This window comes from Xiphophorus maculatus, chromosome 19 (genome assembly GCF_002775205.1).
Source record: "Xiphophorus maculatus strain JP 163 A chromosome 19, X_maculatus-5.0-male, whole genome shotgun sequence".
Classification (NCBI taxonomy): domain Eukaryota; kingdom Metazoa; phylum Chordata; class Actinopteri; order Cyprinodontiformes; family Poeciliidae; genus Xiphophorus; species Xiphophorus maculatus.
In genome coordinates this window covers 5,007,921-5,032,347 of record NC_036461.1, presented here as the reverse complement: position 1 = coordinate 5,032,347, position 24,427 = coordinate 5,007,921, and the positions used below count along the sequence as shown (strand labels likewise).

Below are 24,427 nucleotides of genomic sequence, written 5' to 3'. Positions count from 1 at the left end.
CTTCTCCTCAGTAAACTCCTGGAATAGGAACAGTTAATGGAAACAGGCACAGAGAGCCAAGTAAGACAGAAAATCTCTCATAATTCCTTATTACAGATTATCTGTGAGTCCGCTTTGTGTCGTTTTGTGGAGTTAATCTTTTTAAAAATATGAATAATGGACGAAAAAAAGGTAAAAACAGAAGTTTAGCAGCAACTTAAAGGTGAAATATGGATTCTAAATACCACCTAATTTCCCGTTCAGGTCGTTACTATGGCAACACACGCTTACAATTTCACATGAGAAGATCAAACTTATAGAGACCACCTCAGTTTTCAGTACAAATAACTTCAGATTCAGAAGAAAACTAATGTGTGTTTATGTAAAGAGAAGAAGCCGAGAGCTACCTGCTGCAGGTAAGATACTGACCTGTCATGCTCTCTCAACAGAACCCCACTTCCAAAAATCTGAAGAATCCTTTTAAATTGGCGTCTGATTAAATGAATGAATAAACATGTGTGTTGATAGGAGGAAGGGTCTTAGAAAAATGTTGATTAAATGCAGTGAAACCATATAATACCATCAGATTTACACAAGAAGCTGAATAAATTGTTAAATTAACTTTTTGTTTAATAATTTTCTGAGATGCATCTTTGTTAATATTTTAGATTAATAGTGCAGCGTGCCGTTTTGCAGTGTCATCAAACTTTAACAAAGTCCTTATTTTATATCTAAATCATAAATGTTCTTAAAGGGCCGGTTGTGACAGATTATATTGATACAAAACCCATTAACAAACGGCTAAAATATTAATAAATAGCTTTAAGTACTTCTTGAAATTAAATATTCTTTTACATCTTTTCACTTTGATCAGTCCATTCAGGATTTTTGGATTGTTTTTGTTATTATTTGTAACTAAGAATCACACATTTCGCAATATTTGCGCTTATGAATGATGTTAAAAGTGACTTTTTGTTACTCAGAGCAATAATCTTTCACTATAACTTGACATCAAGTAAAGCTGAGTGCCATAAAAATAAGAAATACTGCCATCTAGAGGTGAGAGTTAGCATCAATCACACTAAATGATTTTAAACATTTTTGTGGAGAATTTGCTATTAACTCGTTTATGTTTTCGCTGACTGCCTATTTATTAGCAACACCTGAAATACACGCATCTTCAAAAACTTTCTGTTGAGACTCGTTTTCACTCTAAATCATGTTTTTCCATCAGATATAGTCAAGTTAGTAAAAATGTGCTTGCTTTGGTCTAGATTCCAGTGCAAATATTTTCGGACAGTAGAAATAAGACAAAACTAACTTACAAGTAACTTTTTAGCAAGATATAGGAGCTTGTCTTCAGTCAATCATTTATTAATATAGGGGAAAAATACTAGTTCAAATGGTAGAATATTCCACTGTGGCGTTACCTAGCAACCCCAGCCAAGCCCTACCTGTTACCTAGCGACCCAGTTCCAGTTCCAGTTCCGCTGGTAGATTATTTTACTAATAACAAGAGTAAATGTTGTGTTATACGTGAAATAATCTGCCAGTGGAACTAGTGCTTTTTCATCTATATTTAGGAATTATTTACTTAAAACCTGCTGCTACATCTTGCTGAAAAGTTACTTGTAAATTAGTTTACTTGAAATTAGACAAAACTAAGATATTTACACTACAAACTAGACCAAAATACTTGGTAAGATTTTGTGTTTTTGCAGTGCGGCAGAGGTAAAAATCATCAATGCCAGAAATGAACTATTCCTCCACTGTTAAACAGAGACTAAAGCACTGGAAGCATTTGGGAAGCAACACTTGCAGGCTTCACAACCCAGATGAAGATGAGCTCATCTTCCTCAGCGAAAGGCTGGGAATAAGGCAGTGGGCTGAAGGGCACAGGAAAACAATAAGGAGGGTTTAAAATCATCGTAGCATTCAGGTGAAGAGGAAAAACGTTTCTTCTGAGACGCCTAAAGGAGAATAAAACCAAAGTACATTTTGGTCCTGCAGGTTCATCTTCTGACTTTAACATTTCGACAAAAAAATCCTTAGAGGCTCATTTTGCAACTCAAACAATGAAAGCCGTATTATCTAAAAGTCTACAAGAAGTTAGATTTTTGCAGCACAGAAATAAATACATGTCTTAAATTTGTCTTCATCACAAATCTAAATGCAACAGAGAATATATCAGCTAACTGAACGCTTTGAAGAGGCAGAAATGGCCGAATGATAATCGGCTTTAAGTAAAATACCTCATTGTGGATAAGACAGAAAAACTTTCCCAGTTCATCTTTTGTTGCATTTCTACTTTATATTTGCTGTTGAAAACTCAGGTGGGTTCAGGTTACATCCACACCAACAGCTTCCTAATAAAACTGAATTTCTCTCATTTTCAGGCGAAATTAATTAATTGTTACTTAGTACAAAAAAAAGAAAAAAAATATCCAAAAACCAATTAGAAGACTTTTGTTGAAACTTTTTAAAAGTAAACTCTTAAATCTGTTGAGTGATGATGTTAGTTGAAGTTAATGTTCTTCTGGAAATAAATGCTTGACCGGGTCACTTTGCATCCATTCATGTTCAGACTTTGTGCTGCTGTCCAAACTAAATAAATACAAAATTTTCAACTTATTTGTGTAGATTGGAGGCGCAAAGTACCATAAAAACATGAGATTGCAACATTATTCTTAAATTATGTTGCATCCAAGCAGTTGTTTTTGCTTGATTTGTTGTGTAGTTAATGTTAATAGATAAATAAATCAAACGTATGCTGTAAATATTGATATATTTAAGTAAAATTAAAAATGTTTAGTCTACCTGATTGCATTTTAAACAGTCTTCTATAAAAACAGCTATATAGCCTTCTCTGTTTATTTCCAGCTGACCTCAACTTTTTTATGTAAATATGTAAATAATAAGAGCTTGGTTTTATATATTTTATATACTCAAACTGGAACTTTATAGAAAAAATTTAATATTTAATTTTTCTTAAATGTTTACACATTTTACATATGCAAAAGTTTATGTATATAAAAGGCTAATAAAATTAAATAAATTGGAGGATAATAAGTCCATCTATGTGCGATCGAGTGTCACTCATCAATCAATCAATTAATTGAAAAATCTGTTTGATTAATTAGAAAAGAAAATTAAGCTTATTGATATTTTTTATATTGGTGGGAACTATTAGAGGGGAGACTAGAGATGTGGAGTTGTGTATAAAGTTTTGTTGATGCTTGATCAATTTATTTTGTGCCGTTATTCTCTGTTGTGACTGGAAATCTTTTTCATTTGTTTTTTCTCACTAAATTTACATCAGGAGGTTCTAATATGCTCCATATGTGCTAAAACAGCAGAAGACAGATTTATTTTAATGAAACTGTTCTTGTGGATGCGTCCCGATCTGAAAACAACAACTTTACTGACGTCCAACTACCGCAGCAAGTTTTAACTCTGCAAGTTGACTGCTAGCCGTTTAAAGCTAAATAATTAGCAATAACTCAAAGCAGATTTTTAAGACAAACCAGTTAAATTCACTCTTGGATTCTGTGATATTTAGCATGTTCAAATCAGAAAGAAATCAGATGAGATGTGGTAAAAATGATCAGAGCTATCTGATAACCGTCAGGCAGACGGCTACAAAACTCACATGAAACATCAGCTGCAGATCTGTCAAAGGTCACATTTCTAAGAGCTACAGCAGCGTTTTTTTTTTTTTTTTTACAGCAGAGAAACGTCCATGTTCTTCAGACAGCTGCTATATCACCACAGGCCGTTCACACCGCCATATAACTCTGAAGCATCACGTCAGATGACTGCCGAGCAAAATGCATGGTGTTCAAACATAAACAGTTCAAAGCTATTTAAATTCCCCGTAAGTAGCTGATTAAAACTCATGGAGGATGACAGTAAGGTCACACAATCCGGTCCTGTGCAGAGCCGCGTACTACTGCAGGTTCTTCAGGAGGCGTCCGTAGCGGAAGTCGTAGACGTGTCGACAGAACAGAACCAGCTCTGGGTCGACGTCATTGGGCACACAGTGGTGGGTGGGCATGGCGTTGCTAAGAACGGGCGGCACAACGAGGGAGGCGGCGCTGTCGCGGACGCCCTCCTTGCGGCGCTTTACCAAGGCACAAAATCTGCACACAACAAACACGGGAAGGTTTCAGTGCACTGCAAAAACACAAAATGTTACATATTTTTGTCCAGTTTCTACTTAGTTTAGAAATTAACTAGAAAGTAAGTTTAGTTCCTACTTTAAAAAGTAATTTCTAGTTTCTAAATTCGTTTCTAGAATGAAACTTGGTAGGAAATTGTTTCTAGTTAGTGTAGAAGTTAACTAGAAAGTTAGTTTTGTTTCTAGTTTAAAACTGAAACAAGTTTCTAGTTTAAAAGCAAAACTAGTTTCTAAACTAGAAACTAGTCTGGAAACTAATTTCTAGAAACTAGTTTGGAAACTATTTTATCCACAGTTTTTGTTTTTTATTTTGTGGCAAAACTTTAAACTGCTGCTGCGCAAATTACTCGGCAGGCTGTTGCTAGGTAACCACCAGTTACACTACAAGTTGTTGCTAGATAACCAAAGAATGAGTGAGTTAGTTGATCCACAAACTTTTCTTAACTGGCTGTGAAAGGTTGAGGCTGAAGCCTTTCCTCTTGCTAAATCTCCTACAGTATATTGTTTTTGATTTATTGTCCAGCGCTTCAGAAAATTTAGTTTTTTAATCAGCAGAATGTCTGAAATAGAAAAAATATACTAAAACACACAAAGATGCCCTTCTTACCGACAATACTGTGCCAATGTTAGGACATAGCATTTGTCTTCAATACAGGCCACACTGTTGACATCTTGGTGACGGGATGCAAAGATCTCATTCTGCAGAGAGACACCCAGTTAGCACAAAGAAGGAAAGTCCAGCTTTTCCTTTTAGTTGCCACATTCTGCATGTTTCTTGACTGCCAGAGTGTCTTCTTCTGTCATGCAGTCATGCTCATCTTAGCTACTAGGTTTTATTTACCGTAACTGTAAACATGGCAGCCGTTTACCTCACAATGCAAGGTGGGGTTGTGCCCTCCCTGCGTGTGTTCTGGACGATAATACCAAAACAAACTCATCATCAGCTCTCCTGAGGAAACACAGGCGTCCATACTGGTCAGTTCTCCCTCATCAGTTCAGCTTCCTTCACCTGTGTGATCGTGACGTACCTGACTCTGGCTCCTCCCACAGCGCAGACACCTTGGCCACGTAAGGCAGAGACTTCTTTCTGGGCCCAGACTTCAGCAGAACAGTGTCTCTGACGCGAATCTCGTCGCTGTCCCTGCGGATTCCCTCAAAGCATTTCCTCAACACCGGAGCCTCCTCTCCCTGAAAACATGCAGAAAATACCCATGAACAAAAACACAGTGAGAACTTAGAGACAAGCTGCTGGTGATCCATCAAGTGTTTTGGAAATTTATCTTTTAAAGGAACATTCGGATAAACACTCGGTTTATTTAAAGAGGAACTATTTACATTTTGCACATTTTTGTACTTTTATTTGGATCTCAACTGCTTCTCAAAATAGCCCAAGCACTTAGAAAAACCCATCCAGCCATTTTATGGCAATAAAATAATGTTTTTTGGTGCCATTTCAAAAACCTTCTGATTTTTAAGTCACATTCCACAGGCGCTGCATCGTTACCAAGCAACCCAAGAAACCCAGGCCTATTACCTAGCAACCCAACTGGGATCCCAGCATGTTTGTTCAGCTGGTTTTACTGATGCATATGCTGTACAATGGCTGATGGAAAAGACAAAGTATTTTGTTGCTGACTTACTATCGTTAAACCACTTGATTCATTCTTGCTGGTTAAGCAGCAGGTTCCACTTCTGCTTTTCAAAGACGTGCAGTTGTATAATTGCGCATCTGTTTGCAGTCGTTTTCACATGCGAGTGTAAACGTTGAGTTTCGGGGCGGGGTCAGCTGAGCTTGTTTTGATTTAAAGTGACAGAGACTCTAAATCAGCTCAAAACAGGCAGAATTTACTAAACTCTCACTATCTAAGAATAATTAATCCAAAAAAAAAATTAATGAACATGTTTGTATAGCATGTAAACTTATCCTATATTGTTCAAGGAAGTATAAAAGGTAACCTTTAAAACAATCATGACAAATATTTTGATTGAAAATACCCAGACAAAAATAAAATAATCTCCTCATTCCTTCTTTAAAATATAAGACAGCCCTCTAATCAGAAAGAACTAGAACTTTTTCATAATATTAAAAAAGTATTTACTTAACACAAGCTTGTAAATCTGGCTGAAAACTTACTTATAAGTCAATTTTGTCTTATTTCAAGCATCCTAAGATATTTGCAAGAGAAACTAAACCAAAAATACGTGGTAAGATTTTGTGTTTTTGCAGTGTTCAGGCTAATTTGTGAGTGGACACAAAACTGATCCGATTTATTTTACCAACATTTTTCCTCCAATTCGAAGAAAGAAAGCGAATTTAAATCTAATAGAGAATGTTTGAAAGATACTAAAAGACTTTTGGCATGACTGTCTCTACTTACAACAACAAAAACCTCCTTCTCAAAGGGCTGGCCCAGCGACCTCCAGCCGTTGGTGGATTTTTGCCGGCTGTTCTTCGGCTGCTTGGGAACCGTTTGCCCTCCAACCGAGGCGGCGCTGAGCCTCTGGTTCTTGTCCCGGTTCAGAGGCGGGACGGCCAGGCCGCCGCGGGCTCCGGACCTCGAACCGCTGCTGGGCGGCCTGGCACTCTGCGGACACTCCTTCGCCACCTGCAGCGGCGGCTGTGGTCGGCTGGGGTTGGAGGGTGGCGTCTGGACGTGGGCCACGGATTGGCCGGCTGGAGGCACAGTGGGAACGGGGCAGCCAGTCAGAACTCTGGGGCTGGGACACATGGGGATGAAGGACGGGCCGTGGTGATCACCGAGACTCGGCGAGTATTCTTCTGCAGGGAGGAGCAGGAAAGGTGAAACGATTAATCGTTGGCAGAATACCCAAAAATGGTACTCAACTAACAGTAGCACTACTTCAACATATTTTACTCGAAAGTAAAATGTAGCCATCCAAGAAATTACTTGAGTAAAAAGGTATTTGGTAAAAGTCTATTCAAGTACTCATATTTAAACATTTCATAATCAGATTAACCAAAATATAAAGTTAAGTTGAATTTTTTTTAAGGGCGAAAATGACAATAATTCAAATGAAAAGAACAAAATCAGGCAAAAGAAAATGTTTCCAAATTAGTTTCTTTCAATATTAAACTTATGAAATTTAACAAAAACTGCAGGTCTGTGTCTGGTGAATTTTTGGTTAAGATATGTTTATTTTTCATTCAGTGGATAGAAAAATTCAGAAATTTTACTCAAGTAAGAGTAGAAATACTTTATTATAAAATTACTCAAGTAAAAGTAAAAAGTACAGCATAGTAAAAATACTCATAAAAGTAATTTTTTCCAAAAAATGAGCTGTTCAAGAAATTTCTCAAGTAAAAGTGACAAAGTATTTGGTAAAAAGTCTACTCAAGTACTGTGTAACTGATCAAAACAATCATTTAATATTTAAAAATTACATTATCATTGTAAAGTTATGTGGAAATTTTGGTATTTTAAAGATCAAATTGAAAATAATTCATATCAATAATTATAAAACAACAAAATCAGGCAAAAGAATCAGTGAATTGAATTGTGTCTGGTGATTTTTTGTTTGTTTTTCATTCAGTGGGTCGAGAATCCAGAAATTCTACTCAAGTATGAATAGAAATACTTCATAATAAAATGACTGTAGTAAAAGACAAAAGCACAGCATAGTGAACATACTCATAAAAGTGTATTTTTTCCAAAACGTTATTCAAGTAAATGTAGTTACTGCTACTCCGTTTCAGATCAGTCGATATATTGATAATTATTGATTAGGTGTTTAAATATCTGAAATACTGCCAGACTGGTGTTGTGACCTTTCCTGTTTGAGCCACAGTTTTCACTCCACACTGGTTGTTTTTTTTAATCATTATTATTAATATTATTTTTAACCAGCTATGAGACACAGTGGTGGAACTCTGAAACTCCAGCTGTGCAAGATACTCAACATGTCGTTGCTAGGTAACCATAGAATGAGTGAGTTGCTAGGTAACCAAAGAAAGAGCGAGTTGGCCGATTCCACCAACTTTGCTTAGCTAGTGGTGAGAGGCTAATTCTTTTCCTACATCCCCTAGAATGCCGTGCGGTTCTGGATCGAGGTTCAGTTAAATTATTGGACATTCTAGCAGACATATTATTGATTGATATTGATCACGTCTGTATCGCTTTATATATCATTATTGTTTTATTGCCCAGCCCTAATTAATCATGATGAATGAATTTTTTAAATAATCTTCAACTAATTTAGTAATCGATTAATCGTTAACTGGAATATATAGACTCAAAAAAGGGCCATTTGCTGTAAAACAACGGTAATTAAGCCAAAACTGTACAAATCCTTACATTTTGCATTTATTTATAGACAAACAATTATGTTCTACCTAGAAGAAGAGTTGGTTTTTCAGAATAAAATTTTCAACCTTTGCATTCATACAAAGAATTAAAACAAAAAGCTTTTTATTCATGTAAAGAGTCCAGAGGTGCCACTAAACTGACAGGAAAGTTAAAGAAACATCTTCCAGAAAAGTTAGAATAAGAGGCGGTAAAGTGACACCGCAGCGTGGGCGGACCTCCAGCTATTTCCACAGCAGACATGTCAGAATATGAAAAGAAAAGGAATTACTAATGACATTTAAATAATATCTCATTTTCTATTTCTGTGCCCCAGTGTGACAGTAAGCCAACAGACTCGACAGCGTGAAAATCTGCTGCGTAAAACTCAGGCATCATTACCTTTATTATTGCTCACACCTGTTCTTTCCAGTGTCTAAGCGTCTCATGAGAACAGGGCCAGAGATTTCCACTGAGATTAAAGCCGGGCCCTGCGGTAGACGACAGCGCGAGCGTTCACACACCGAGCCGCACAAAGTGACAAACGACTTCAGAGTTCAGAGGAAATAAGCCTGTTTTTTTTTGGTTTGCTTTTTTTAAATGGATTTCACGTTCAGGTGCTTTAAAAACACACAAACGTTCACCTATACATCCACCGTTTCTGTTCTGACTAATTTCTCGACTTGAGCTCATTCAGTCGGTTTCGGTTCAGTCTGCAGCCGCATGTATTCAATCCGAGACAAAAGAGGTCCTGCCCTGTTTCTGATTTTTTATGTTTTTGTTTTTTCTCTCTCTCTCACCAACTTCCCAGTTGACTGACATCCTATAATGGGTCAGATAAAGCTGCTATTCTTAGCGCACTGCACCGCTTTGGCTACCCAAACAGGAAATGCATTCAAAGTAACCTTGCAATTAAAACATGCAACATAAAAACACAATCCAACTGCGATGGGAATGTTTTCTAAATGACTACTGCTTGCTTTTAAGAGCTTTTAAAGCACTTACACTGACTGTATCGGCTGATTTTTTATCAATTATAAATAACCAGTGAGATTTAAGTTGTCAAATTAATAACTGCACCGAATTAAAGAGATAAATACCCACAAAAACATCATGATATGAGCGGCAGCACCTTTCTACCTCAGAGATGAGTTCAGTTTCACAAATTTACATTTGCCACCATGAGTCATAATGTCCAACCACAACCAAGGTGCTTAAAAAACATTGTTAAAAGAATATTTCAGAGGCACATAAGAGAGTAAGGAGTTTCATTTGTATTTGTAAAAATGTAATTAGTTTATCCACTCCTAACAATCTGTGGTAAACATAATTTGTCTTAAATGCAAATTATTAGAAAAATCTTTTTCTGCAAGTGTAAAACAGTAAAACATGAGGAATGTGCAGAAAAGGAATCAAATTATAACTAATTAATTTTTTTAAAATGTGGAAGACTTCTCAATTTAGTTATAAACATAAAATACATGAAAATGAATCATAAGAAATACTGTAAATAATACTGTAAAGTAAAAGTGTATCTTTTTAGTAGGTGTAGATGGATAAACGGTTTTCTTGTAATTGTAAATAGTTTTTCTACCATTTCTACCAAAACTTTCTCCAGCTGAACAGAAACAAAGCTGAAGTTATTATCTTTGGACCTAAAGAACAATCTTTAGGTTGTTAAATAACTGAATGCACAGCTTCAGTTATTACAACTAAAACCTAACTATCAGGCCCGAAACCTAGGAGTAGTGATGGACTCTGACCTGAACCTTCAGAGCCACATAAAGACAGTTACAAAGTCGGCCTTGTATCACCTGAAGAACATTTCCAGGATTAGAGGACTAATGACTCTGAAAGATCTAGAGAAACTCATCCATGGGTTTATCTTCAGTCGCTTTGATTAATGCAACAGTGTCTTCACAGGTCTGCCTAAAATGTCAGGCAGCTGCAGCCGATCCAGAACGCTGCTGCTGGTGTTCTGACTAAAACCAGGAAGACAGAAAACATCACCCCAGTCCCTACTCTGGCTCCCTGGAGCTCAGAAAATAGACTTTAAAATACTTTTGTTAGTTTATAAATCACTGAATGGCTTAAAGATCTGCTTTTGTCATAGCAACCTTCCACACCTCTCAGGTCTTCTGGTTCTGCTCTGCATCCCCAGAACCAGAACCAAACATGGAGAAGCAGCATTCAGCTTCTATCTGGAACAAACTTCCAGAAAACTGCAAAACATTGAGTTCCTTTAAATCCAGACCAAAAACCCTCCTGTTCAGAGTTGCTTTTGAAACATAATCAATGAAACGGCAAAATGTAATGTTTAAATTTTTAATTGTTTCTATGACTTTGTATTTTGGGTTTTTTATGATGTAAAGCACCTTGAACTGCCTTGCTGCTGAAATGTGCTGTGCAAATAAAATGTTATCGATTTTGATAGCGCATTATTGACATTCTGACGTCTGCCTACCTCTTTTGATGCCTTGGTTGCATTTGGCGCAGTCTTTGGGGGTGTAAGGGCACCCCCCTCTGGTGATGGCAGGAATCACACTGGGATAGGAGTAGCCGTTGATTCTGCAGGGCTCTCCGTAGCACGCCTCCACTGAAGTGCAGCAGTAAACCGGGTGTCTGATCCCTGAGGGTTGTGGACCGGCGCTGGGGTGCAGTTTCGGCCTCTTGCTGCTCCTTGGGCACAAAGCCAGGGGCGGCATTGGCGATGGCGGGCTGTCCGGATGGGTGAAGTGGACGTAGTAGCCCGGGAAGCAAGTGTACGTGTGCGGGCTGATGGTAATGGCGGCGGGGTGGGCGACAGAATGGGGCGACTGGAGGTGGTGGTGGTGGTGATGATGGTGATGGTGGTGGTGGTGGTGGTGGAACACGTCGGACATTGAGCCGTCCTCCGGCTCCTTAAAGGTCTTGTCCTCCAGGAAGAGGGCCAGTCTGTGACAGTACTCCACGCATCTCTCTTGGGAGCAGCAAAAGCAGGAAGTGACTTCTGCCTCCATCTGCTCCTCTTTGATTGTTTTTAAGGGGAATCCTAGCGACGAGCCGCGCTGGAAGCCGTGCCCCGCTGTGGTGCCCGGCTGACACTGACCACAGCAGTAGCTCATTTTGGACTGAGCCGGGAACTCTGCATCCGGTTTTCTGTGCTTCACCGGCTCGTTTGATTTGGCGTGCGGTTTTCTCGTTTTGGTCTGCGTTGGTCCTCCACAGACAGGGTCAACGTTTGAGCTGCCCTGATTGGACTCTGTCTTCTTCTGCCGTTTGTTTTTGTACTGGGAACCGGTGAGTTTGAGCAGCGTGGCGGCGGTGAGGCCTGCCTGACGTCGCGGCGTCGGTGCTAGCAATGTCAGCCAGTCGATGCTCTCCGCCTGATCCTTCTGTTTTTTGGCTCTTTTCCCTCCTGCAGAAATATTTTTGGCTTTTGGATCCCCGTCTGCGTCTTCGCCTGAAGGCTGTGATTTCTTTGTGAGGTCGGCCATCATCGAGCCGTCTCTGTAGAGCAGCAAACTGTTGACGGCCTCAGCGTTCAGGGAGGCCATTCTCCGCCTGCGAGGCTCGACAACCGGGGAAGCTAGCATGAGTAAGGCGTCCTCTTGGTTGGTTTTTGGTTCTGGAGTTTGCTGATTGGCAGTGGAAACTGACATAAGTCCAGATTTGGTCGATCTTGAAACAGAGAGCTCTTTCTTTTTGTCTTTGACGCCCTTTTGCAGATTATATTTTGCATTCTTTTCTTTGTTGACTCGTTTCTCATCCAGACGGGTAAGCAGAACGCAACAGGAGAAGGACTTTCCTTTACCGAATCCTCCAGTCGTCTTCCCGTGATAAAAACCTCTTGGGTCCTTCTTTCGTTTTTTAATAATCTCATTCTTTCCCACATTTCCCTTCTGTTTGAGTTCCCCTTTCTTCTTGCAAGCATTCTTCTTCTGCAGTTTCCCGCGCTGCAACGGCTGGCTCTGTTGCGCTTTCACCATGGTCTCAGCATCAGTGAGCAGATGTGCCGAAATCTCGTCATCCAAAGGTTGTGCAGCAGATGGCGTCAGGTCGGCATTAATCTGTGGAGAGACACAGCACACGTGTAACTGAGAGCAATCAGTCACATGCAGTGAGCTTTTCCAGTTAGAGTGGAACATTAAATTACCAAACTATCACCAGAATTATAAAAACATGTAAAATAGAAAAGTTAGCACAACTGGCTTCTTCCAGGAGTCAGTTGTGTGTGATTTAGTCTCAGGATAAATGCAGCGGTCATGTGAAAACCCCAGAGGATTTTTTTTAGAGATTAATAGAGAGGAAAAAGCAGAGATGTTAACTGTGGAGGAGCTACAGAGAGGCACCGCTCAGGTGGGAAAATCTGAGGACAGATTTTAGTTTTATATATTGAATGGATGGATTAAAAAAGAGGACTAATGGATGGATGGGTTGATTAATAAAAAAGAATGGATGGATGGTTAGATGAAAAAATGGGACAAATCAGATGATGATAAATAAAGGATTAATGATTTAAAAAAAGAGGACAAATGAATGAATGGATGGATGGATGTTTCAGAAAGTGGGATTAGAGATAAAATCTGGAAAGACAAATAGTTTCCATGTTGTTTTTCTATCCTTATTCATCTGCAGAAAAAATCTTAAATCAAATTCCAGATTTTTCCAGAAAATGAAATGATTGTTAATCTGAATCATCCTGATGTTCCTGCAGTTCAAATTAAAAATATTCAGCCTCTCAGTGTTTAATCAAAAGCGCAGGGTTTAATATTCACACATGAACATATTCAATCAGATTCTGTTCATCACAGATTTGTGGATCTTTTATCTTGAATTCAGCAGATTTCTAGATGATTTTCTGCCATGTTGAAACTTGAGCAGGAAATCTGCACCATTGGAAGCAAAAACAAGCCAGAAGCTCATTTCTACAAAAACTGGTGGCAGAAACACTCGTCAGCGCAGCGACCTCCTCGGTTTCCATGTCAACAAGCTGCTGCGGCACATCAAACCGTCTCTGGCAACTCCAGAGCTCCACCAAGCTCTTGATGCAATTCACTCATCTATCTGAGATCACAAAGGAACCCAACGCACCGACCCGAAGGCCTTCGCAGCTCCTGATGTTTCAGCTGATGCTGACCTTTATGTGTGGCAGCAGCAGGAGGAGACGGATTGCTCTTCCTGCCGTGGAGCAACACAATTATCCTGCTTGACCTCCAAGAAGTCAGTCAACAAGCTTTTCTTTTAATATGAAGAGGCTCTTTAGCTGGGAAAGCACAGAGATTTCACAATAATGCTTTGATTCAAGATGGAGAAACCTTAAAGGTGATCTGTTGTGGTTCCTTGAACGGGTTCTGATCGGTCTATGGGAGAAACAGAACTTCAGTTCTCAAAGCTATAGGCACTTCATTATGCCCGTAGTTGTACGGAAGATGATTACTGCCACTGGTAAAAAGGAATTTGGATTTTTTTCTTAGAGAAAAAAAATAAATCAGAAAAAAGATCATTATTAAAAGTCAGAATTCTTATAGAAACAATTTCTGATAAAAACAGTTTCTGATTTTAAAAAAAGTCTACATTCTGTGAAAAAGGAATTTGTAAAAAAAAAAAAAAAGTCAAAATTTGGAAAAAAAAAAGAGTTCTGAGAAAAAAGTCAGAATCCTTAAAGTAAGAATTCTGACAGAAACATAATTCTTAGAAGAAAAAGTCAAAATTCTGAGAAAGAAAATGAAAATTCTGAGAAAATAAGTAAAAATTCTGAGACAAAAATAATTCTTAGAATAACGTCAGAATTTTAGAAAAAGTCTAAACTCTTAGAAAGAATTCTAAGGAAAAAAAGCTGTTTTTCCTAATCCTCTTTCATTAATCTGATCTCATTCAGCATGAGTTGTTTTAGGGCAGGGGTCTCAAACTCCAGTCCTCGAGGGCCGCAGTCCTGCTGTTTTTAGATGTGCCACAGGTAGAAAACGCTGGAATGAAATGGCTTAATTACCTCCTGCTTGTGTAGATCAGTTCTCCAGAGCCTTAATGACCTAATTATTCTGTTCAGGTGGTGCAGCAGAGGCACATCTAAAAGTTGCAGGACTGCGGCCCTCGAGGACTGGAGTTTGAGACCCCTGCTTTAGGGTCTCTTGTCACTTTAAATCCAAATAGGCTGCTTTGCACATAAAAACGTAAATCTTAGAAAAGCAGAAGTGGAGCCTTCTGTACAACCAACAAGAATGCAGCGGTTTGTTTCCGGGTTGCAAGTCAACAACAAAACACCTATCTTTTCCAGCAGTGCATACAGCAGTAAAACCAGCTGACCAAACATGCTGGAGCTCTACTTGGGTTGCTAGGTAACGGGGTTGAGCTCAGCTGAGGTTGCTAGGTAACAGTTTAATGCCCATGGAATGTGACTTAGCAATTTGGAGATTTTTGATACAGCTCATTTTCCAGACACCAAAAAACATTAACTTATTGCTGAAAAACGTCTAGGTGTTTCTTTTAAGCAGTTGGACCCAAACAGAAGTACAAAAACGTGCAAAAAGTTCACTTTGTATAAGTTTCTGTTGTCGTCGTTGACTTTTTCTGCTTCATCACTTCAACATTTACCTTCAGCACTTAAGCCTTTCCGTATTTGCAGCCGAGCACGCCCCATAAAAATGGATAATGTCAGGTTATTGCTGAAAACCTGTTGCTGTGACGCATAAAAACACATCTGACAACCGACGAGCGGATTGAAGTGTCATACCACTTCATTTACTGACCAACTGAGCAGCAAATTGCTGTATTTTTATGATGACAGCTCGCAGTCGGGCGACACTAAATGAAGGGTTTCAAAACCAAAAATGAGCGTTGGCTTTGCCCTGAGTGTTTTTAAGATTACAGGAGAGACAACAGATATTTTCTCTCCATCACAGTGGAAACCGCTCAGACTTTCTCAAGACGCTTGAAAGCAACGGCCTGTTTCAATAAACATTATTCCCGATCACACAGAGGCACGCATGTAAACGAACGCAAACCCGCTTTAACTGCCTGTGGTGGACATTTCCAAACAATCTCACTGGCCCGTCTTCAGCCCTGACTGCCGAATAACTCGGTGAACCATGAAACACAATCTATGAGGGCGAAATTTAATTTCCACATAATAAGCACACAGAAGGAGCCTCGCATTGAGTTTCTGTCTGAGGATATCAAATCAAGTTGCTCCATTTGAATAGGACAAGCGTGCAGCTGAAGGACAGGAGCTCAGGGAGAGACTGAGCAGAAACAGCAACTACAGATTTTTAATTTTTACAAATTCCACATTCACATGTTGGGATATTTGCTTTTGTTTTATTCGTATAAAAGAAAATATATTGCACAACAGTAAAACCTGCAGCCTTTTGCACTCAACCACACTTCATAACATTAACCATTAGTGGTGTGGTTAATTAATTAGCCTGTCAAAATTAGCAATAAGTCAATGATTTGCATGATAAATTAAAAAGAGCTCAAGAATGTCCATTTTCATGATTGATTGTTTTTCTCTTTCCCTTATCTTTCTACCACAAACTGGAGACTTAGTAATTACCGTATTTTTCGGACTATAAGCCGCTACTTTTTCCCCACACATTGAGCCGTGCGGCTTGTTGCCCGGTGCGACTTTTCTGTGGATGTTTCTTCAAACACCAGGGGGCTCTTTAGCAGGAAGTGAATCATTGGAAGTCAAAATTGGTAAATCAAATAAGAAAGGCCTGAATTTCATTTAGAACAAGCGCATGCTAGCAGCAGGCACGACGGAGAAAAGTTTTCAAACTCATATGATGCAGCTTTTAAGTTGCACAGGAGGGAAATGGAGCCGCTGCAGGTAAGCTCGGCGTGAACGAATCCATGGTTCGGCGTTGGAGACGGAGGGCTGCGCCTTTAATAAATCCAGCCAATTTAAATCTGCTGGACTTATTAAGGACTCAGCCCTCTGCTGTGGAAAACCGAGAGCGGCGGAAATACCAACGGCTTATAGATGGTCCAGTTTTGTTTGTTTTTTTATTGTAGGTGCGGTAATTTTATTTGCCTTTATTGTTGTTTTCTTTACTTATTTAGTATATTTAAAATGTCTTTCAGTACCAGTGTTAAATGTTCATTAAAGTTCGAACTTTATTAATCCTGGAAATGTTCTTCAGGTGGGAGAAGGCTGACTTTGTAACTGTCTTTATGTAGCTCTTAATGTTAAGGTCCATCATTACATCCAGATTTCAGAACTTATAAATAATTTCTAGCTGTACTTTCTAGTGAAGTTCTGTTTTATTGGTGCATATTTGTTTAAGGAATATAATTTAGATCTACTTATTAATATTGCCAGCAACTGACAACAAAAGAATCCAGCTGAACAGAAACTAGACCTAAAGAGGAACGATCACACACCGGCATATTAGGGCAATTGTAAATAGAAAAAAAAATAAATAAAAAGAACGAGTAAAATTCATCTCTGAAATTTTCTTTTAAAAAAACCCTTGAAATTTAGAAGTTTGAAAATTGGGAAAATTAGCTAGAAAAGCTCAAAAATGTTGATATTAATCTCAGAAATGTTCTAAAAAAAAAGTATATTTCTGAGTTTGAAAACTAAAAAATTTACTAGAAAAAAAAAAATCTGAAATTTTCCAGAAAGAAAAATTTTGGAGTTTTTTCAGTTTGAATAGTCGAAGAAATTTCACTTCAGAAATTCTGAAGTTTTTCAGGTTTTTCGGATTCTCAAATTCCTACGTTCTTCTATTCAATGTTTCAAGTTTTTTTCTAGAAATTTTTCAACTTTTCAAACTCAGAAATTTCTTTGCTTTTCTAGAAAATGTCTGAGATTAATCTAAAAAATTCTGAATGTTTTCTTGCAAATGTTCCTCCTTTCAAGCTGTGAAAACTCTCAGAAAATTTATGTTAATCAAAATTTTGTCCTCCTTTCTTTTCTCATCTAATGGTCCTAATACATCTTTGTCAGCACAAAGCTTCTGTGATTTAAAAAATTATATTTACATGGATTTTAAAAAAAAATTTAGCTTCACATTTCAGTCATTTGTAACAAAAGCATTCTCTTATTAGGGATGGAAAGTAAAGTAAAACCCCTAAATGCTCATGATTGAGCTCTTCTTTGGGTGATTAACCCTCAAGCTGAGAGCAACTGTAAGTAAATAAAGCCCCAATGACAGATGAATTAGCTCTCTCTCTCTCTCTCTCTCTCTGATGGCGTATTAAACTGGCTGTAGTTTCATCTCCAGGAGGAAGAGGAAGGAAGGAAGGACATGGTGTAGAGCTGTCACCATGAGAGCAGGAAGCCCCGAGGCTGCAGCTCTCCTGCAGGAATCCGAGCCGATATCTCCACTTTTCTGGAGCGGATCAGCAGTTCAGCAACACCAACCGCCATCCGCCATCCTCCACGCTCCAGCCAGTCACAAACACACCCACATCCACGCAAGAATCCGAGTCACACCGAGCAAAACGTTTAAATCACAAGCCTGAGACCATAAAGAAATAAAGAGACTCGCCTCGGAAGAGCGCGTAGTTGTCAATCCGACAGCAAGCAGGGTGTTACATGAGAAGTATCAGAAAAGCAGAAAGGGGGGTAAAACACCCGAAACATCTCGGTTCCGACGGACTTGAGGGAGTAAACCGCTCGGTACTAGCGGAACAGCAGCAGCTCGGATTACAGCAGAGTTGTTGCAGCAGACCGCGGTCATCTCCAGCTGGAACCGAATTCAAGCCGATTACCTCCTGCGTCCCGCCGGGTGACCCAGCCCGTCTTTAGTTCCGAACCTCGGCTCGGACCCGGAGCGAGGCGGACGGCGATCCACGGAGCGAGCAGCCGGCAGCAGCTGCAGACATGGTGCACGGATCGGCGGAGCGGTGACCTACTTCCGAAGCGGCATGCTGGAGATAGTATTCATGCGCTGTCTGCGTTCGCATGCGTGCGCCGGGACATCCCTCCGAACCCCGCGTACTGGTCCCTCTGGACCGAGCCGTCACCCACGGATTTCACTCTCAGCAGCACATTTTCAGTGTGTGATTTTGCTGATCTACTGGAATGGTCTATTTTAAGCCAGCAGTCAGCAAACTTTCCGCTAGAAAGTGATCGCATGAGAAACAAGAAGTCAATAGCTGCGCTTCCAGTAAACATAAAATTGCCCAAATGGAAATTACGAAAATAAGTTTGTTAAATTGAGGCACAAAAACTCTAAAGTGTTTTGAGCTTCCGTTGCAGTTTTATTTCGAAACACTTTCAGCGTCATAGGAGTCACGTGATCAAAAGCCAGATGTTACTACTGGCGAAAACGCAAAAGAAGACAACAGGAAGTAGTAAGAGGAAAACTTTTTTTATGTTTTTGTTTTTCGAACAGTTTATAAATAGTTCGAAAAACAAACTTTTTATAAATTTGGGGAATTTCTGACTACAATTTCCCAAGTAAAAGTGTTTTGTTGGCACGCCTGAATAAAATGCCAACTGATGGCTGCTAGATGATGAGCGCTAGCACCATTGCTAATGATTTATCTATGAACAACTTTATTCACATGTAATTTCATTTCATTTCTTATTTAGCTGAAACGCTGCAGTTGCAAAATGTTTTTTTTTTCCTACATTTGCAGAATATAAACAAAGATTTGCACACATTTGTAATGGAAAATGTTTGCATTTGTCCCTAAAGCAACAATAAAATTTATGAAAAAAAAAACACGTAAAACAGCAGAAACGTAGTTCTCAGATTCCATTAAATATTATATAGTTCATGTCCCGGCCCAAGGCTTTTCTGGACCCAAAGCAGATTTTTGTTTGGGCTCCTCCATGCCAACAAGTCAACACCATTTGCTTCATCATTGCTACTTTCATTAGCATCATGTGTAATTAGCATACATTTGATCTTTGTTATTGTGGATATAGATTTTAAACTAAAATTATTTGGATTTTAAAATGCAGAGTGGCGTTTAAGTGCCATATTATTTTAACTATTTGAAAGGAAGACAAACACTGAATTTACAATACACAAGTTAACGAGCCTAACATCTTAGATATACTATAGCTTGTATTTATGAAATATAAAAATAAAAAAGCTGAAAACTGAGATGTGTTGAACTAGTTTCTGTCTTCTTTAGCAGCTTGTCAATTTCAGGGATGAAAAACAGTTGACACTTTTATTTGAGTGGGGATTTTGCATTCAGCTTGTCGAAAACGATATTTTGCTAACAGCCGTAAGACATCCACACCCAGGCCTGGCACTAGCAGCATCCTGCCATTTCCCTCACTTTAGCTGGAGAAACAACAGATGTTGCAAAAACCGACTTAGCAACGCAGAAAGTGCCAACTCTGCACACACGAGGCAACAAACGGAGCTCTTCAATGAACGTTTTCCTGCCTAAACTTAGGAAGTAAGGAGCTTGTAAAGTTCAAACCGCTTGTGCAGCTGCTCCTCGGCTGATTATAGGTGCTGCTCCTGAAGCTTCCCCGGTTAATTAGCAGCTGTTTATTTGCTCCTAACGAGCATTACTAATTAGCAGCTTTGTGTTTCCTTCATTCCTGCCAACAACCTCATCTCTGTCTATTTCACTACTAGTGAGATAAATATATATAGACTATCAGTAATAATCTCATGTCACTGACAGCAGAACATGGAGAGATGTGTCCCTTTGGATTAGGCTCATTTACTGCATCCTCTGCTCCTAATGACGCATTTAGTCCAATTATGAGCAATTAGTCTTTTATTTTCTGATATTTTTCCACAAAACATAAACCCAGTGCTAATGTGCAACATTGCATTGATAAAACTCTCAGCTCATTGACTCACTCAAGCTGTTAAATAGTTTCACCACTTAAAGGTCATTTTTTTCCATTTATTAAAACACATTGATGTATCAGTGGCGCCATGTTGGCGTGCCGTCAGAATTTAGCTTAATTGGTGTAAACGCTGATTGCCCTTATCAATATGAGCTTTACGATGTGTAATTAACAGCAGTAAAGGAGCCGAGTGTGTTGAGTTAATGAGGCGTGAGTGCTGGGGGAGCGAGAGGAAAGGACAGGCAGCAGAGGGCTGACCTGTGCTGCAACAAACACAAGGCCACACGCTACTGAAACCTACTGAAAGCTGCAGAACTATACACAAATCTGCAGGAAGCTTATAGAAAGCAACAGGTAGCTGTAGAAAGCTGCAAAAAGCAACAGGAAGCTGTAAAAAGATATAGAAAGCTGCGGAAAGCAACGGGAAACTGTAGAAAGCTGCAGAAAGTTGTAGGAAGCTGCAGGAATCTGCTGAAAGCTTCTAAAAAAAACTACAGGAAGCTGTTGAAAACTGCATGAAGCTGCAGAAAGCTGTAAAAGATGTAGAAATCTGCAGAAAGCTTTAGAAAACAACAAGAAGCTACAGGTCTACCTGCTGGCTGAAGCTCACAATAATGATGCAAATAATCTGCGTAGGATCAGAAAGATCAATAGAAAACTGACTTTACCGGAGAGAGTTTTACATCTTCAATGAAGATGGATAAAAAGAGGAGTGATAGAAGAACAGATGTATAAATAGATCATGAAATGCTGCAAAGGGCTGGAAATGTGGAAACGCCTACAAAACTTTACTGGTTTCCAATGTTCCCATTAAAGTGACCAGATAGTTTTCTAGCAGCTCTTATTTCAGAGGAAGGACTCAGAAATAAAAAGAGCAAATAAAGAAAAACTGATCCCAGATCTGACCTTTATTTCTGGAAATAACATTTTCCTTTTGAGCGCTGTCTATTTGTTTTCAAGGCTCTGACTCATGTTCAGATGAATTTCCTCTGATTATGAGCTAAACTCCACACAGACTCTTCACCTAAAAGAAAACACAGAGGAATTTGCTCACTGCGTTTTGTAAAAACTGACATCAGATATCTCCAGAATGTCCTACATTTATCTTCTGTTTGTATCTGACATGTCCTTTCCCCCAGAAACTCTGATGTGAGGAGATGTTTACTGACGATGATGAATTTTTCATTTCGGAGGAGGAGAGATAACATCAGGCAGAGAGAAATAACGCCAGGTTATTTTATTGATCTTTCTCTCGGCTCGTCGCTGCCTGAAAAGTCAGCGCTTCGGTTCGTTCAGTCCAAACAACTTCAGGTCTCGACTGATCAAAACCAGGGAAAGAATAAAAAGACAAGTAAATAAATGCAGATTTTGGGACTTTTTTTTAGCTGTATAGACAGTTTTAAATGTGAGGTGTCAATGCTTTATTAGAAAATAATAGTTGATTGGCGATATGAATAAAAATATAGATTTTTTTGGTAAATTTGATCAGATTTTAAATGTAAAACTTGCTCTCCTCCTTGTACTTTCAAGTAAAATACTGACTTCTCAAACTAAGAAATGTTCTTGTTTTTTCTAGAGTATTTCTGAGAGTTTTTTTGGCAGAAATTTTGCCATTTTTTTCTACATGTATAATGGTCCCAATACTTAGTCGTACATTTATAAACCTGTTTCCCCCATGGCCTGTGGTGGCGCTGCATCAAGAATGACTGAAGGAAATAACACTAAAACATCTGAAGAAGACATGAGATCAACTTCCTTCTACACAAAATGTTAACAAAAATAGAGTGGAGTCAAATGTTTGCAGTAGTAGGATTTCTGATTTGTCTTTGGTAAAAGACAACAAACATTTCTACCACGGTTTTTATAACCATTATAGATAAAAAAAAAAAATAATAAAAGTAAGAATAAACTGCCACCAAAACACTCAGAAATCTTTAGATTCATCTCAGAAATTTTCTAGAAAAACATGAAAATTTCATGTTCTAGCAAAATTTAAACTTTTCAAACTCAGAAATGTCCTTATTTTTTTTCTCTAAACATTATCTGAGTTTTTTGGTGGAAATGTACATATTTTTTTTCTATCTACAATGACACTAATATGGTATTTCCCCTCCTCACCTGTGGTGGCGCTCCACTAAGAACCACTTAAGGAAATGACACAAAAACCCCAGAAGACAACATTGAACGCAACTTCCTTCTTCACGAGATGTAAACATCAGATTTGACAATTTCTAGGTTTTTCTTTTGTCTTTGGTAAAAGACCATGAGCCATTTCTCTTGCTAGCGATAGACTGGCACGTTTGTTCGGGTTGTTTTTACCCAGAATGCCCTGCGCTGTAGTCCACTTCCTGGTTTTGGAGGGGTCTTAACCAAGGTTTTTAGATGAACCAGAGTTTAATTTCACATTCACACCTCCCCAAACAAACAGTACTGTCTAGGAAGACGAACTTGAGTTTGATTAAAACAAACCAAACAGCACCATTAAGACTTTGTGAGGATTTAAAAATCAAACAGTTTTTATTCTGTGACTGTTCTGCTTGCTGCAGTATAAAACTAATCTTCAGACAGAAGCCAGAGGGGTTTCAACAAAAGGCCATGAACTCATTTTAAGTCATAAAAGCAGCGTGTTTTTAGGTTGATGAATCATGCAGCAGTAAACAACTTAATCCCAGGAAATCGCTGTGCGAGTCTTTATCGCCTTCAGCTGCATGTCATGAAACTGCAGTGAAGCTGCGTCTTCACATACGTCTCAAGTGACCACTCATGATGAGATATCATTACCCAGCCAAAACTGGATCATCACCCTTTATGCTTTTTACTTAAGCAGAGGGAAAACATGGAATCATAAAGCCAAAAAAAAAAACCAACAACAAAACATTACGAGTCCTTTTATATTTGGAGAGGGACTATATGTTTTATTAGGATCGCCCCAATGAAACATTCAAGCATCAGATTGAGGAAATTAGACTGTTTATAAAAGTTTTTAACATATCCCAAAGGCGCTCCAAAGTATTTCCAGTTATCAACGCAGATTTAAAAGCTGTGAGGTTTTTATGAACCACAGCACCAAAGAGAAAACAGCCATGGGTTAACGATGAGCTGGTAGAAAACACAAAGCCCAGTTTGAGTATTTTTAAAGCTGCTAAATGAGATTTGTGAAGATATATCAGCTACATAAATGTTTACGGAATTACTTAGACACTGCATTAACTTTGTGCTGCCGACCTAATAAAATTAATTCAATCCATTTTAATTGGGGCTTGCCGTAGCAAAGCATAGAAAACATGCTAGTTGCTCAAAGTGACAGCCCTCATGCTAACATTAGCCTTAGAGTTAAAATAATTTAGGTAATATTTTATATATTAGAAACATTTAGCATACTGAATGGAGTAAGTCAACATGCTTGTGAAATCCCACATCCTACTGGTAGTATCAACATGCTAGTTGCTCTACATGCTAGTGATAGCCCTCATGCTAATGTTAGCCTTACAACTAAAATAATTATTTTAGTTTATTTGTTGTGTATTAGCTTCATGTAGCATGTTAAATGGAATAAGTCAATGTTGTGATAACCCACATCCTACTGATAGTGTCAACATGCTAGTCACTCAACGTGCTTATAATAGCCATCATGCTAACCTTAGTCTTCCAGCTAAAATAAGCATTTTTGTTAATTTTTGTATATTAGCAACATTTAGCATGCTGAATGGAGTAAGTCAATGTACATCAGCATGTTTGTCATAACCCACATCATACTGGTAGTGTCAATATGTTAGTTGCTGTACATACTAGTGACTGCCCTCATGCTAACTTTAGCCTCACAATTAAAATAAGGACTTAGCTAATTTTTATATGTATATATAAGCAACGTTTAGCATACTGAATGGAGTAAGTCAACATGCTTGTGAAATCCCACATCCTACTGGTAGTATCAACATGCTAGTTGCTCTACATGCTAGTGATAGCCCTCATGCTAATGTTAGCCTTACAACTAAAATAATTATTTTAGTTTATTTGTTGTGTATTAGCTTCATGTAGCATGTTAAATGGAATAAGTCAATGTTGTGATAACCCACATCCTACTGATAGTGTCAACATGCTAGTCACTCAACGTGCTTATAATAGCCATCATGCTAACCTTAGTCTTCCAGCTAAAATAAGCATTTTTGTTAATTTTTGTATATTAGCAACATTTAGCATGCTGAATGGAGTAAG

General features: G+C 38.6%; 1 protein-coding gene across 2 annotated transcripts in view; it reads right to left on the bottom strand.

Moving 5' to 3' along the window:
• Nucleotides 1-3,479: 3,479 nt before the first annotated feature.
• The window catches only part of bahd1 (bromo adjacent homology domain containing 1), a 31,334-nt gene continuing 10,386 nt past the window's right edge, over nt 3,480-24,427 (bottom strand). Inside the window, exons 1-7 of one of the 2 annotated variants that reach the window (XM_023353263.1) lie at nt 18,157-18,381; nt 10,922-12,506; nt 6,535-6,935; nt 5,185-5,344; nt 5,026-5,105; nt 4,764-4,855; nt 3,480-4,118 (exon numbers count right to left, since the gene is read on the bottom strand). In XM_023353263.1, coding sequence (XP_023209031.1) covers nt 3,926-4,118; nt 4,764-4,855; nt 5,026-5,105; nt 5,185-5,344; nt 6,535-6,935; nt 10,922-12,425 — 2,430 coding nt within the window. In that variant the 5' untranslated portion in view covers nt 12,426-12,506; nt 18,157-18,381 and the 3' untranslated portion in view covers nt 3,480-3,925. Of the gene's footprint in view, nt 4,119-4,763; nt 4,856-5,025; nt 5,106-5,184; nt 5,345-6,534; nt 6,936-10,921; nt 12,507-18,156; nt 18,382-24,427 lie in introns of those variants that run through there. The other variant, XM_023353262.1, reaches the window with a different exon arrangement.